Source organism: Melanerpes formicivorus, unplaced genomic scaffold (genome assembly GCF_026170545.1).
Source record: "Melanerpes formicivorus ecotype bairdi unplaced genomic scaffold, bMelFor1.0.p_v2 SCAF_73, whole genome shotgun sequence".
In the NCBI taxonomy this organism is placed as follows: domain Eukaryota; kingdom Metazoa; phylum Chordata; class Aves; order Piciformes; family Picidae; genus Melanerpes; species Melanerpes formicivorus.
The window spans coordinates 1,581,065-1,594,833 of NW_027142425.1; the positions used below are offsets into that span (position 1 = coordinate 1,581,065).

Consider the following 13,769-nt stretch of genomic DNA (forward strand, 5'->3'; position numbering starts at 1 on the left):
TCTGCTCAGCCCTGGCAGCTGGATTAGTTGCCCCTGTCTGACACTGTCTCCCACTGAGGTGTTTCAGTTCTCTGATGTAGCCACCACATGATAAGTGAAGAAGGTTGAATCTTTTAAGTTCCCCTCTTCAGAGATGTTTTCCATCTCTCAGACAACTTCTGCCTCTCCTATTTGCATTCTCTTTAGTTTTCAACAGAAAGACACAGCACCAGGTGAGGGGCAGGCATTGAGCAGGAGGGTCTCAGGGATCTGAAAGGCACCAAAGTAATTGAAATTGCCTTCTGCCTCTGCAGGCCTTCTTGCTGCTCTCTTCCCCCTGCCATCCTTTTGGGAGCCCCCTGGGCTGGGGATGCAGGAACATTTGGGTAGGAATGCAGAAGTTCAGGGATTCTTCCTTGCAGTGAAATAATCCTCCCAGATTACCACTGCATGTGTCCCTCCCTGGCTTCCCACTGCATACCCCTGGGCACACCAAACCTGGGTGGCACACAGGGATGATGCAGCTGAGTCATGGAATCATAGCATGGCCTAAACTGCCAGGACCTTAAAGATCATCCAGTTCCAACCCCCTGCCATGAGCAGGGATACTTCCCACTAGTCCACATTGCTAAAAGCCTTCTCCAACCTGGCCTTGAACACCTCCAGGGATGAGCTGTCCACCACATCTCTGGGCAGCCTGTTCCAGTGTTCCACCACCCTCATAGTAAAGAACTTCTTCCTAATGTCCAACCTAAGTCTATCCTTCTCTATGCTCAAAGCCATTGTTCCTCATCCTGGCACTCCCAGCCCTTGTCACAAGTCCCTCCCCAGCTCTCCTGGAGCCCTTCAGGTCCTGGAAGCTGCTCTGAGAGCCTTCTCTTCTCCAGGCTGAACAGCCCCAACTCTCCTAGCCTGGCCCCACAGGGGAGGTTCTCTATCCCTCTGATCATCTTGGTGGCTTCCTCTGGACCCTCTTCAGCAGCTCCAGGTCCTTCTTGTGCTGGGGACAGCAGAGCTGGACACAGTGCTGCAGGTGGGGTCTGAGCAGAGCAGAGTAGAAGGAGCAATGTCTTTGGAGGAGGAACACCCTAATGGAGTTTGATGATTAAGAACAGAGGAGACAAAACTGCTCACAGTCAGTGCAGGAGATATCTGTGTTCCTCTGACTTGGAAACTATTTTAGCTCTATTTTCCTTCCCCTCTTCACACTGACAGTCCCCTAGTTGAAGGCAAAGCTGCAGGTCTGCATTTGTGAATGGAGGTTTAGTGAGGTGATCCCATGGGCAGTGGGATCACACTGTGGGTTTGCCTGTCCCCTTGGCTTTGATCCACCTCCCAGCAAGCTCTGCTGGCAACAGCCACCAGTCTGTGACAGCCAGGCCTGTCCATGGGGCCCTCAGGAGATGTGGCAGTCAGTAAGGACATTTAAAAATCCACGTGGAAACAAGTGGGGAAGCAGCCCTGGGCCTGGCACAGCCAGCTTGAGGGGGGCTCCTTCTGCCCCCACAGTGCCCTGTGCAGGGCACACAGACCAGCAATCCTGCACTGAGCAGCCCAAGCCCCCCCATGCCATCAAATCCTTCCTTCTTTCTCAAACAAAAGTGTGTTTGAGGCATCTTGTGTTGCTGAAATGTGAAATCCAGCAGGCAGCTGCCCCTGCCCAGCAGCAGGATGTGGTGGTTGCTGGGGGCCAGATGCCCACCGAAGCCACTCCATCACTCCCCTTCTTAGGTGGACAGGGGAGAGGGGAAAATATAACAAAGGCCTGTGGGTCAAGATAGAAGCAATTCATTAGGATGAAAAGCAAAGCCAAGACCCTGCAGAAGCAGGGCAAACACAGGTCTTGTTCTCTGCTCCCCAGCAGCAGAGAACATTGCTGGTCACTCCTGAGCAGCAGGGCTCCAGTACACAGAGCAGCTGCACAGGAGGACAGACACCACAGGATCACATTGTTAGGGGTTGGAAGGGACCTCTGGAGATCTTCCAGTCCAGCCCCCCTGCCAGAGCAGGAGCAGAGAATCCAGCACAGGTCACACAGGAACACATCCAGATGGGGCTGGAAAGGCTCCAGAGAAGGAGACTCCACAACCTCTCTGGGCAGCCTGCTCCAGGCCTCTGGGACCCTCACAGTGCAGAAGTTCCTCCTCAATGGTGAGGTGAAACCTCCTGTGCTGCAGTTTCCATCCATTACCCCTTGTCCCATCCCAGGGTGCAGCTGAGCAGAGACTGTCCCTGCCCCTTCCTTCCTGACCCTCAGCCCTCAGCTATTCATAGACATTGATCAGATCCCCTCTAAGTCTTCTCCTCTCCAGACTAAACAGCCCCAGGGCTCTCAGCCTCTCCTCCCCAGGCAGTGTTGCAGTCCCTTCAGCATCCTTGTAGCCCTCCCTTGGACTCTCTCTCCAGCAGATCCCTGTCCCTCCTGAACTGGGAAACCCAGAACTGGATGCAATATACTAGGGCATAGTAGAGGGGGAGTAGAACCTCCCTGGCTCTGCTGGAAACACTCTTGATGCACCCAGGACACCACTGACATACCACCACCAACCAATGTCCCCACACTGCCTTCTTTCATTCAGCTTTTATGTCTGAGCTGACCTCATATGGCATGGAGTACCCCTTTGGTCAGTTTGGGTCAGCTGGCCTGGCTCTGTCCCCTCCCAGGATCTTGCTGCCCCCTGAGCATCCTGCTGGGGGGAAATGGTGGAAAAGCAGAGCCTGGGTGCTGGGCTCAGCACACTGCTGGGCTCAGCAGTGTGGTATCAACAGCTGGCAACAGCCCTGCACTAGGACGATGCTCTGGGGAGAGTGAACTCCAGCTCAGCCAAACCCAATGCACAGGAGCCTCCTGCCCGCAAGCCTCACCTGCAGTGACCCTGCTGCCCCTGTGGCCAGTGCCAGGGCAGGGCTGGCACAGGCAGTGGAATGCTCCCTGGAGGCACTGTCAGCACTCTGCTAGGGACTCACAGACTGCCAGTTTGGAATGGACCCCAAGGCTGCAGCCTCTCCAGGTGACAGTGCAGTTGCCATGAGCTGGCTCAGCACCCTGGCAAGCTGAGTCTCAAACTGCCCAGTGCAGGGCACTCCACTGCTGCCCTTGGGAGATGATTCCAGGCTCTGACTGTGCTCATGGCAAACATTTTCTCCTGGAGTGCAATGGGAATGTGCCCAGCAGTACCTTGTCCCCATCCCCCCTTGGCTGTTCCATGGCACTCCTTGTACAAAGGGAGTCTCCATCCTCCTGGCAGCCACTCTCTATGTCCTGCTCTATGGTGATAAGGTCTCCCCTGAGCCTTCTCTTCTCCAGGCAGAACAATCTCAGCTCTCTCAGCCTCTCCTCACATGGCAGAGGGCTTCCAGGTTTCTGATCCTTCTCCTGGCCCTTCCCTGGACACTCTCCAGCCTGTCCACGTCTCATGTGTACAGCAGGGACCAAACCTGCAGGCAGCACTCCAGGTGTGGGCTGAGCAGAGTGGGAAAGGCTCAGTTTGGCCCCCCCAGAAGTGGTGGTGGGAGCTGGAGGCAGCTGGCCTGCCTTACCCTGTAACCCCTGTCTCGTTTCAGGATGCCTCCCGGGACGGTGAGCAGAGGCTTCCCGCAGGTGCTGGGGACAGCGGCTCCGGGACGCCGCCGCGGCTGGTGAGGGTGACAGCTCGCAGGACAGAGGCACCAGCCAGCATCTGCAGCCTGGTGCTCAGCTCTCACAGCACCCTGCCCCAGGTGAGCCTCCATGCGCCCCACGCTGTGTCCCACCCTGCCAGCCTGGCCAGCGGCTGGCACTGAGGGGCCGGCACCGGGGCCGCCTGCCTGTAGCACCATGGGGACGGTGCCAGGGAGGCATTTTCCTTTCCCCTGAGCCTTACAGCGTTCCCTCATGGCTGCTGTGGACATGCTCAGGCTGTGTCCTCATGGCCACTCTGGACATGCTCAGGCTGGGAGATCCAGCAGTGCCCTGTGCCAGGGGCTGGATGACACTGAAATCATCCCCCCCGTGGTAGCATTCACCATGGTCTGGTGTCAGCCCTCAGCGCAGGTGGATGTGGTGCAGAAATAAAGAGTCTGTGTGGAGCTGGAATCCTCCCAACCCTGTCCCTCCTGGCCCCAGTGCTGGCACACTTCCACGCTGCAGATTTCCAGCGTTTCTCCTCTGGGCTCTCAAAGGGCAGGTCCATTCCTCAGCTTGCTGAGAACTCCTCTCTGCTGCCTTTTTGACCTGGAAGTGCTGCTGACTTGGATGTGCTCTGTGAATCTCAGCTTCCTCCTGGTGCAAGAGCAGTGTCTGGGCGGTGCCTTTGAGGGGAGTTCTAGGGACGGACGCAGGGCAAAATGCATTTTGTGGAGGAATGAAGGGGCCAGGGTTGGAAGGAGCTCACCACAGATTTCAAATTCCTTGGAAATGTTGTTTTTCCCTCGGCACAGCTTGCAATGATGTTTGTTTGCTGAGTCAAGATCTTCTTCTGAAACATTTTAAATATGAAAACCACTCTGCTGCTGCTTCTCTCTTCTTTCCTTCCTATTTGGCAGTGCAATAAAATGGGTCATGCCCCATTTCCACCCCCCCCCATACTGTTTAATTTCTCATTTTCCTCTTGTTGCTCTCCACATTTTCCAACATTCACCATATCTTGACCAGTTGTGGGAGGGTGGAACAGTGCTTTGCTGGATGTGCCAGGAGGCTGAGCTCAGCTGCTGGTCTCCGTTCGCCGGTGCGAGGGAGCCACAGCCGCAGATGGGAGAGTCAGGGGGCAAAAGCCACAAGGGGTGAGGCTCTGCTCAGCCAGGGGCACTCAGACACCAAAGACTTTTCTTCCTAACCTTCCCAGGCTCTGCAGTGCAGTAGGTCCTGCATCCAGCCCCCAACATCTGGCTGCATCACTATGTCTTCTTGAGCAGCAGCCACTGTGCTTTGATTGTAAGACTTCATAGCCTCACAGAACGGGTTGGGTTAGAAGGGACCTCAAAGCTCATCCAGCTCCAGCCCCCTGCCATGGGCAGGGACACCTCCCACCAGCACAGGCTGCTCAAGGCCTCATCCAGCCTGGCCTTCAACACCTCCAGGGAGGGAGCAGCCACAGCCTCCCTGGGCAGCCTGTTCCAGAGTCTCCCCACCCTCACTCTCAACAATTTCTTCCTCATCTCCAGTCTCAACCTCCCCTCTCCCAGCTCAGAGCCATTGTCCTGGCCAATCTGCTGTGTCCCCTGCCTGGCTGGCCTGATGGATATTTATCCTCCCCATTAGAGATCTGCACTTTGCTGGTAACCTGGATTTCTCTTGCTTCAGCTCCCAGCCCCAGGAAATTCTGCTGCCTTTGTTTGCCAGGATAAAGGGCCGTGGCAATCAGAAATGTTCCCCACGTGTAGGTATTTATAGATGCGCTTCAGCTCCCTCAGAACTTCCTCTACATAAACTAAACAGATTGGCTCCTTCGCTTGCTCGGTGTGAGGCAGGTTGTTCAGCCCTGAAATAATTCCTGTCATTCTTTTCTGAAGGGTTTTTTTGCCTTCCAGCCTCCTCCTTTTTAGCCTGTGTCAGTCCGGGCCAAGAGCCTGTCCTCAGTACCAGGCACTGCTGCTTTTGGGGTCACCCACCCCCAGGGACTGCAGCTGCTGGCCCAAAGCAGGGGGCACTGCCCCAAGGGGGAGGAGGTGTGGGGGTCTGGCTGGGCAGGACAGGGCTTTGGGAGGGCTGTGCTCTGGCAGGGCTTTCTCATCTGCAATCTCTTTCATCCCAGAGGATGTCAGCTTCACATCTTGGCTACAGGCAGAGCAGGGTCCTGGAGGCAAAACCCCATTGGGACAGTACTGGTCAGTGCTGGGCTTAGCCACCCCTGCAGTCCTGCTTGCAATGTGGCTTTCCATGGAGACCCAGCAGCTTTCCTGGAGACTGAGACCAAGTGCTGCTAGAGAGCTGCAGGCTTGAGCACTGTTGCTGTGGCAGTGCTGGGATACAGAGGCCTCTGACATGGTGCTGAGCCTGAACCCCAGACTGCATCTTCAGTGCTGAACAGCAGCCCCACTGCCACGGAGTGAGAGCATCTCAGCTGTGCCCCATGTCAGCACTCCAGACCATGACCCAGAACTGGCTGTGCCTGGGAGCAGCCTGTGCCATTGGACCACAGGGAGGCACTGAGGACACCTCAGCTGCTGCCCAGCATCGCTTCCTGTATTGGTTCTCACCAGCCCCAGCGTGCAGGACAGTGCTGGGGCAGTGTACCACCCACACAGCCAGCTCCTGCCCTCCTCCACAGTGACTTCCTGCTCCCCAGCCTTTGGTGCATGCTTTCTGCCACAGGCATTTCCAAAGTGGGTTTCAGAAGAACACTTGAGGTGGCAAATGGCACCCAGAAGAAGCGGGGGAGCTTTTCCAGAGGGTGCTGTTTAGTGCTAGGGCCAGAGAGCAGTGGCTGCAGGGCAGGGCAGAGCAGCTGCCCCCCCAGTGCACAGGAACAAGAGCTCTAGCAGACACTCTGCCACTGATAAAAGGCACGATGATGAACTGCCTTGTCCTGCCTGAACCGAGTGCGATTCTCTTATCACAGCCGTCAATGGAAATAAATTTTCAGTCGTCCTGGCTTTGTCCTCTCCCCTGCCTGCAGCTCTCTCCAGTGGTGATCACACAGCAAAAGCCACCATGACCTGCTCTAGACAGGAAGACACACGAGAAATAAATTGCCTCTCCACACAGATGCTTCCAGGAACAGGAAATTTTCCGTCTGCTGGCGAGGATGTGTGTGCACTCTGCACAGCCCTGCAGCCTGCAAATGGCTGCTGCAGGGGAAGTGGGAGCAGTAAATACAGCAGCAACCTGTGCTCCCTGGCAGGGGGGCTCAGGGGGCTGAAACCATTCCTCCATGGCAAAGTGGATGTTCAGCCCTCAACGGGGCAAAGGGACTAAGCCAGCAGAAACACCCTGCTGAGGCGCTCAGAGGCACAATCCTGCCTGAGCTTTGGGGTTTGTGGGGTTTTATGTGCCAAATCCTCCATTTCAACCTTCCCCCCCGGTTGCCTCAGCAGGGCTGCTCAGGGCTTGTGTGCAGCTGCAGCGGGAAGGTCCTCGAGGATGCTCCACGGCCGGTGCCGTTTGCCCACAGGCTGGCAGGGAGGCTGCTTCCCTCAGCAGACGCCGTTCTCATGCTCCGTGAGGGGAGCGGAGAGCAGCCAGCTGTAAAGATAAATGGCAGAGGAACAATGCTGCTGATGAGCACTGCGCCTGCGAGGCAGCGCTGCTCGTCCCTTGCCAGCGGATCCTGCCTCCCCGCACCGCTCCGCAGCCGCTCTGACCTCAGCGCTGTCACGGCGCCAGCGAGGTGCTGCCCCTCCTGCGCCGCCTGTCCGTGCAGCCCTCTCCCTCCTGCCTGCCAAGCCTTTGGTTGCTTCACTGCCTGACGCCAACCCCACGGCTCTGTCCTTGCGCAGCCCAACAGCTGACACCACCAGCAGGTCTTGAAGTGATGGAGAAAGCGAGCAAGACTGCTTCAAAGGACAGACAGACAGACGCTCCCTCCACGTTCTGAAACCACTGCTGAACAGGAAGCCTTGCTGGCACTGGGTGCTGCCCTCCAGCAGGCCGTTGGGGATGTCACTGAGCATGCCTGCAGCATGCCAGGTGCTGCTGGACAGAGGCCAAAAGCATCCCCTTGTCTCCCTGCATCCAAAGAAGGATGCAGCTCAGCCCTGCAGAAATGCCCCAGGGGGATGTTAGGAGCCCTCCCCGCCCCACCTGCCACTGGAGAGGATGCTCCTGCCTCCCTCAAGCCCACAGCTCAGAGGCCAGAAAGGTCTGGAGCTCCCCAGGAGATTTGGCAGAGCCAGGCAGGCTGTGCTGCCACCATGGCAAGTGGCTGCTTGCTTCCCCTGCCCCTCTTCCGAGTGCTTTTTCCTTTCTCTGCTTGCCTTAGGCCAAAGAGAAGGGCGTGCCCAGGGCCTGCACCTTTGCTAGCAGAGCAGCTCGGGGCACCTGCAGCAGGTCAGGATGAGGCTGGTGTGCGGCAGCTGCAGAATGCCCACAGTCAGCTCCCTTGCCCTGCCCTGGCTGCAGCCCTACCACTCTTCATCTTCTCTGCAAGAAGGGTGAGAAGTGAAGCACCTAGTAACTGTTTGCAGTTGCAAAGAGCAGCAGGGAAATTAAGCAGGTCCCTGGTGCCAGGGAGTGTGGGCAATGAATGCACCCCCCACACCAAGGAGTCCCCCACGATGTTGCTTGGTTGCCTGGGTCTTGCTGCCCCCAGCACTTCATCTCCTCTCTGTGCACTGGCTGGGCAGTCAGCCACAGCCATGGCTACAGGACACAATGGCCACAGATTTATCTCAGATGGAGCCCAGTAGCATCAGCCCCATAACCCCAGAATCCTGTGAAGTGGCCAATGCTCAAGCAGTGGGAGACAGGGAGCAGCCACCTCCCAGGGGGACCCAGCCTCCCCACTGCATCCCATGCACCTTGGAGAACATGTGTAATGTTAGGAGAAGCAGGAAAGAAAAGCAGCAGCTCACAGCCCAAAGGCCTCAGCTGCTGCCCCAGTGTCACTGAAGCTGTTCTGTGCCTGGTGGTTGTTCAGGGCTCCACATTCAGATGCTCTCCAGCAATTCTGTGTTTTGACATTGTAGGTAGAGGCTGGAAAGCCAAAGCACTGAAGCCAAAAGTGTGTCTCTCTGCAGCAGCATGCTCAGATGGAGCTATACACGAGCCCAGCACAGGCATCCAGCTGGGCAGCCAACTGCCTGTGTCCCAGGATGCTGCTGCTCCAAGAAGGGTCAGCACAATCTGTGTCTGTCACTTCAGTGGACGTTTTGGGGGTTGAATGGCCTCATCTTTACTAGAGGCTCTTGCTCTAGTAAAATGGACAAGGAGATGCTTAGACCTCAGTTCTCCAAGCTCAACATACAGCTTCAGCAGAGGATGAAGTCAGCAGAGCCAGCAGGCTGCCAAACCAAAGGCTCATGCGTAGCCACCTGTTCCTACTCTAGGAACTTTCTGTCTGAAAGCAGTGACTAAAGGAAGATCCTTGGCAGACCTCAAGGCTTTTCTGGCTGCATAACATAGGAAGGCCTTGTTGGACGTGAGGCTGTTGGTCCATGCATTCATCCAAGTCATCATCACCGGTCTGAAGTGTGAGTGCGTGCAGCGCTGCCTGCGCAGTAGCGAGAGTGAGAAGCTTTGCAGTGTCCCACAGGCAGCCACACTCCAGAATCACCCAGACAAGCCTGGAGTCCATCCATCCTCCCTCCAGATTCATGCTCCAGCTTTCTTTGCCTCCATCGAGTGCAAGTGTCTGCCCCTGCCCAGGGGAGCACACCTGCTGGGGAGACTTGCACGCTGAGATTCATGCTGGTGGGTTTCATGCCTAGCTCTGAAAGCAAGAGCTGAGACCATCCAACAGGGACTGCACAGGGGCCAGACACACCAGTGACTTGGCCAAGAGATCTCTGAGCCACCACGCTGTGCCCCCTGGGTCAGTCTGCTCTGCTCATCAACTTTCCAAAATAAGCTGCTGCAGCCTTGATGCAAAGTCCCCATCGCTGCACCCAGGTCCCTCCTTTCTTGCTTTGCTTCCTCAGACAGCTGACCACAACCAAAGCCTTTGAGCACAAACCAGCAAGGGTCTCCCAAAGCCCAGAGCCTCTCTGCCCACAGCATGGAATGTGCCCCCCCAGCCTCTACCCATCCACGGTCTGCTCCCCCTTGCAGCCAGTGCAGCATCTCAGGAGGCTGAGGACAAATCTCCTGCGTGTTCCTTCCAAACAAATAGGCCATTTTTTACAGGAGGGAACCGAGCTTGAAGGCAGAGCCTGGCAGGACAGCTGCTCTCTATCTGGAGCGCTGGAGCTGGGGGAACGTTGCTGCATCTTAATGGCACTGAGCTGGATGGGAATCAGGATTCTGGTAGCAGAAGCACTGCTGGCTCTGTTATAAATAGAGCAACCACCGTAGCTGCTCGTGGAGGGGTTTAGTCTTTGGGATTGGGAGGATCAGACTGCAGTGAGAGATCTATTATCCTCGGCAATGATGGGAGACAGGGGGAGCACAGGGCTTGAGTGGGGGTTTGGGAATCCTCACTCTTGTGAATCCGAGCATGAGCCCTTTGAAAGGTGATCTCTGCTGTGTGCTGCCTCCTCCTGCTTCCCCTGCTCTGGGGGTTAGACCAGGGTGCAGCAGTGCAAGTGCCTCGAGCCAGTCTTGTGCCCTGCTGCAGGAAGTGAGGCTTTGCTGCAGGGCAGTGCCTGCCAGAGCCCTGCAGCCTGAGGGTACAAAGCACCTTGCAGGAGCTTGGCTGGCATTGCACCTAAAAGTTGTTCCAAGCACTGAGATTCAGGCAAAGGCCTCCTGTGGTCTGTGGCCTAGATAGCTCACAGGGCTGGCACTGCTCAGCCACGCTAGCACCTGTGCCCAGAGCAGTGGCATGGAGAGCATGCATTGCTTTCCCAGCCTCCAAACCAGTTTCCCACCTGTGCATGCCCAGGACATGTGTGTGTCCCCCACACACACACTTTGAAAGGGGTATTTTAAAACCAGACCATTTTACAGTCCGGGCTACAGCAGAGGAGCTATGGCAGAGCGAGGGGGCACTGCAGTGCAGTGCAGGGGGAGGCCCAGGCTGGTCCTGGAGCTGATCCGGTGCTGAAGCCAAGGACAAGGTCTGACCACTGCCCTGCGAGTGCTACAGTCCCGTGGCTGCACTGCCCCTTCCCACTCCCTGGGCATGTGCAGCCCCTTCCTCTCTCCAGGGGTAGGTTTTGCATCACTGAATCTCAGGAGCTGCTTTTGCAGGGAGGTTTTGCAAGCTTTGGAGCTGTGCTGCCATGGGAGTGCTCCTGTGCTACTGCTCTGCTCCAGAACAAGAGCCTGGTGCTGCTGTGCTGCTCCTGATCTCCCAGCTGCCTGCCCTGGCTGGGTTGTGGCTTGGTGGCAGAGCTCATGACCTGGTCACCCCTGGGGTGACACTCGGCCCAGCAGCCTGCTCTGGGTCCTGTGGATGCCCAGTGCCTGAGACCTGGCTGCCCCATGTCCAAAGCAAGCCCTGAAGCCATCATGAGGGCAGTGGCACGGCACTCCCCAGTCCCCTGTCACCTAGGGCTGGTGCTGCTGCTCCTGAGGCACAGCTGCGGCTGCCCCAGGAGCACCTCCTCACCCCCCGGCCGGGAGCCGCCGTGGAGCTCACCTCGGCCTTCCGCCACGGCGCTGCCTCCTCCTGCCGCGCAGGTGGCGGCGGGGCGGCCGGGAGGTGGCACTGCGCCTTTAAGAGACGCCGGCGAGCTGCCCCCGGCCTTGCGGCCCGCGCGCTGATTGGCCGAGCGGGCGGAGGGCGGGGCGGGGGCGGGGCCAGCCATTCACAAATCGCCAGCCACGCGCGCTGTCTTAAAGGGGCCGCGGGCGGGGCTGAGCTGGGCGGGGTGCGGGATGCCCGGCGCCCCGGGGACGCTGGCACTGTCGCCGCTGGCACTGTCGCCGCTGGCCAAAGCATGCCCTGGGCTGCACAGCGCAGACCAGGCGCCGCGGAGTCCTAGGAAAAGCCCTTTCAGATCATTGAGTGCAACCATTCTCTAATTCTACCAAGGCTGGTGCTGAACCACGGCCCTCAGCACCACATCTCTGCCTCCAGGGATGGGCATTCAACTACCTCCCTGGGCAGCCTGTGCCAGGTTTTCAGAACCCTGCCAGTGAAGAAGTTTCTTCTTGTGTCCAACCTAAACTTCCCCTGGGGCAGCTTGAGGCCATTTCTTCTTGTTCTGTTGCTCGTTGCCACCTGGTTCCAGCCTCCTTTCAGGGAGCTGTGGAGAGGCAGAAGGTCTGCCCTCAGCCTTCTGTTCTCCAGCCTGAGCAACCCCAGTTCCCTCAGCCATTGCCTGTAGGGCTTGCTCACCAGCATCCCCATGAGCCACTGGCTGGGTGCAGTGGGAGATGCTGGAAGAGCTTTGCTCCATCTGGAAGGAAGCAGAGCTGGCTAGGCAAAAAGAGAATGTGTGGGCCGACAGAGGTCCCCATTTTGTTCCCTGTGCAGGGTGGAATTAATCGAGGAAAGGGCATCCCTGGTACCTAAGATCCCTCTGGGCAGGTCTGTGCTGCCCAGGTCTGAGCAGAGCAGTGCAGTATTTTCAGAGCCAAATGTTGACCTACCCCGAGGATGGGACTTGTTCCTGCAGGGGTGGCTGCTACTGGGGACCCCACAGGAGCTTTGTGTCCCCAAGGGTCACATCAGCTTAGGCAGGGCCTGAGCCCTCTGACAGCCTTGTACAGCACAAGTAGGGTGTGTTTGAGGGCTGCACACTTGGGGACAGCTTGGGGCTAGTGATGCAGGGGAGCAGGATGTCTGCATGGGGTCAGAGTAGGCACAGGCAGCTGGAGGTCAAGGTGCAGCACCAAAAAACCATGAGATTTCTTATGTCAAAAAGCCATGAGACTTCGAACTACCTTCCTCTGACTCTGGCTTACTGTGGTGAAGTTCTGTCCTGGCTGTATTGTGAAAGCTTTCCTCTGCTCCACAGGGCTGGAATTGTGCTTTGTTCTAAAGGAAAGGTGGCACACACAAGGACTGGGCACCCACAAACCACAAGACATGTCAGTGCTGTAATTGCCACACTTGTGCAGCAGCAAGGCTCCCTCCTTGTGCCTTAGGGGCATGCCACAGGAGCACAGCCAGCCTCCAGCCCATGCTAACAGTGTTCCAGCACAAGGCAGAAGCGTTTCTGCTGGGTGACTGGGGGAGCGGCTGTGGGCGTTGTGAGGCTGTCAGGAAATCCATAAAGCCTGCTGCAGCTGATTGCTATTAAATAGAGCCTTCAGGCTCTCCTTTACAGAGAGGGAGTCTGGGCTGTGCTGCAGGGACCTGCCCCAGGTCTCCACTGCACCTGTCCCCTGCTAACGCAGCCATCAGGACATCTCCTTGGCCATCAACTGCAGGGAGCAGCCAGTGGTGTTCATTGAAGACCTTTGTGCCATTGCTGCCACAAGCAAGGGTATGGGAAGGGCACAGTGGCACTGGGCAACGTAGCAGGGATCATTAATAGGATGAAAACGGTTTTGCCCTGGAGGAGAATAATTTCTTTGGCAAGCGCCAAGGGCTGTTGGTCCCTCGGTGTGCCTGGTTATTATCGTGCCAGCTGCACCTTTCCCAGCGTGAATCGCTGCCGGTGGCAGGGAGGAGCAGTGTCACTGTGAGATGTTCATTGTCCTGCCCCTTCCTGCTCATCTGTGACTGAGCAAACCCTCCAGTGCTCACGGGAGCCACCAGCCCCAGTTGCCCACTAGCTGTGCGGTTGGCCCCGCAGAGGGCCTGGTGGGATCTCCTTTGGCAAGCCACAGACACAGCACACTGCAAACCCCTGCTGGACGGCAGTCTGCTCGTGCTAAGAGACCAGCTGACAGACTGAGCCGAGTTCACTTGGTTCCTCCCCTTGCTGCTCATCACCCTGGGGCCTGCTCCCTGCTACACACTTGCTTTCTCTTGCTCCCTGCCCCCATCCTCAGCTGGGTGGCTGCAGACCCTGTGACCTGCTGAGGTGGCTTTAATGCTGGGAGGAAACTTTAACCCATCACACCTGCCCTGTGCTTGGGAGGGTGGGTAGCCTTTTGCAGGTGATTTCGGTTGAGAAAGGCACCTCCCCCACGTAAAACTGTCCCCACTTCCTCCCTCAGCATTACAAAGTTAACCCTTTCCCCACCTGCACCCAGGCTCAGAGCTAACACATGGCTTTGATTCTCCAGGTGGGACTCAGCTCCCATTTGGGCTAAAGGCAAGGGGCAGGGTGACAGCACTCCTGTGACTGTTGCCTCTGCAAGGAGCTGCCTTCAGCCT

The 13,769-nt window shown here is 57.3% G+C and overlaps 1 protein-coding gene across 4 annotated transcripts in view; it reads left to right on the forward strand.

Moving 5' to 3' along the window:
• DLG3 (discs large MAGUK scaffold protein 3) overlaps window positions 1-13,769 on the forward strand; it is a 93,536-nt gene that overhangs the window by 11,108 nt on the left and 68,659 nt on the right. For all 4 annotated transcript variants that reach the window (XM_068163593.1, XM_068163584.1, XM_068163585.1 and 1 more), the window contains exon 4: window positions 3,544-3,699. In XM_068163593.1, coding sequence (XP_068019694.1) covers window positions 3,544-3,699 — 156 coding nt within the window. The remainder of the gene's footprint in view (window positions 1-3,543; window positions 3,700-13,769) is intronic.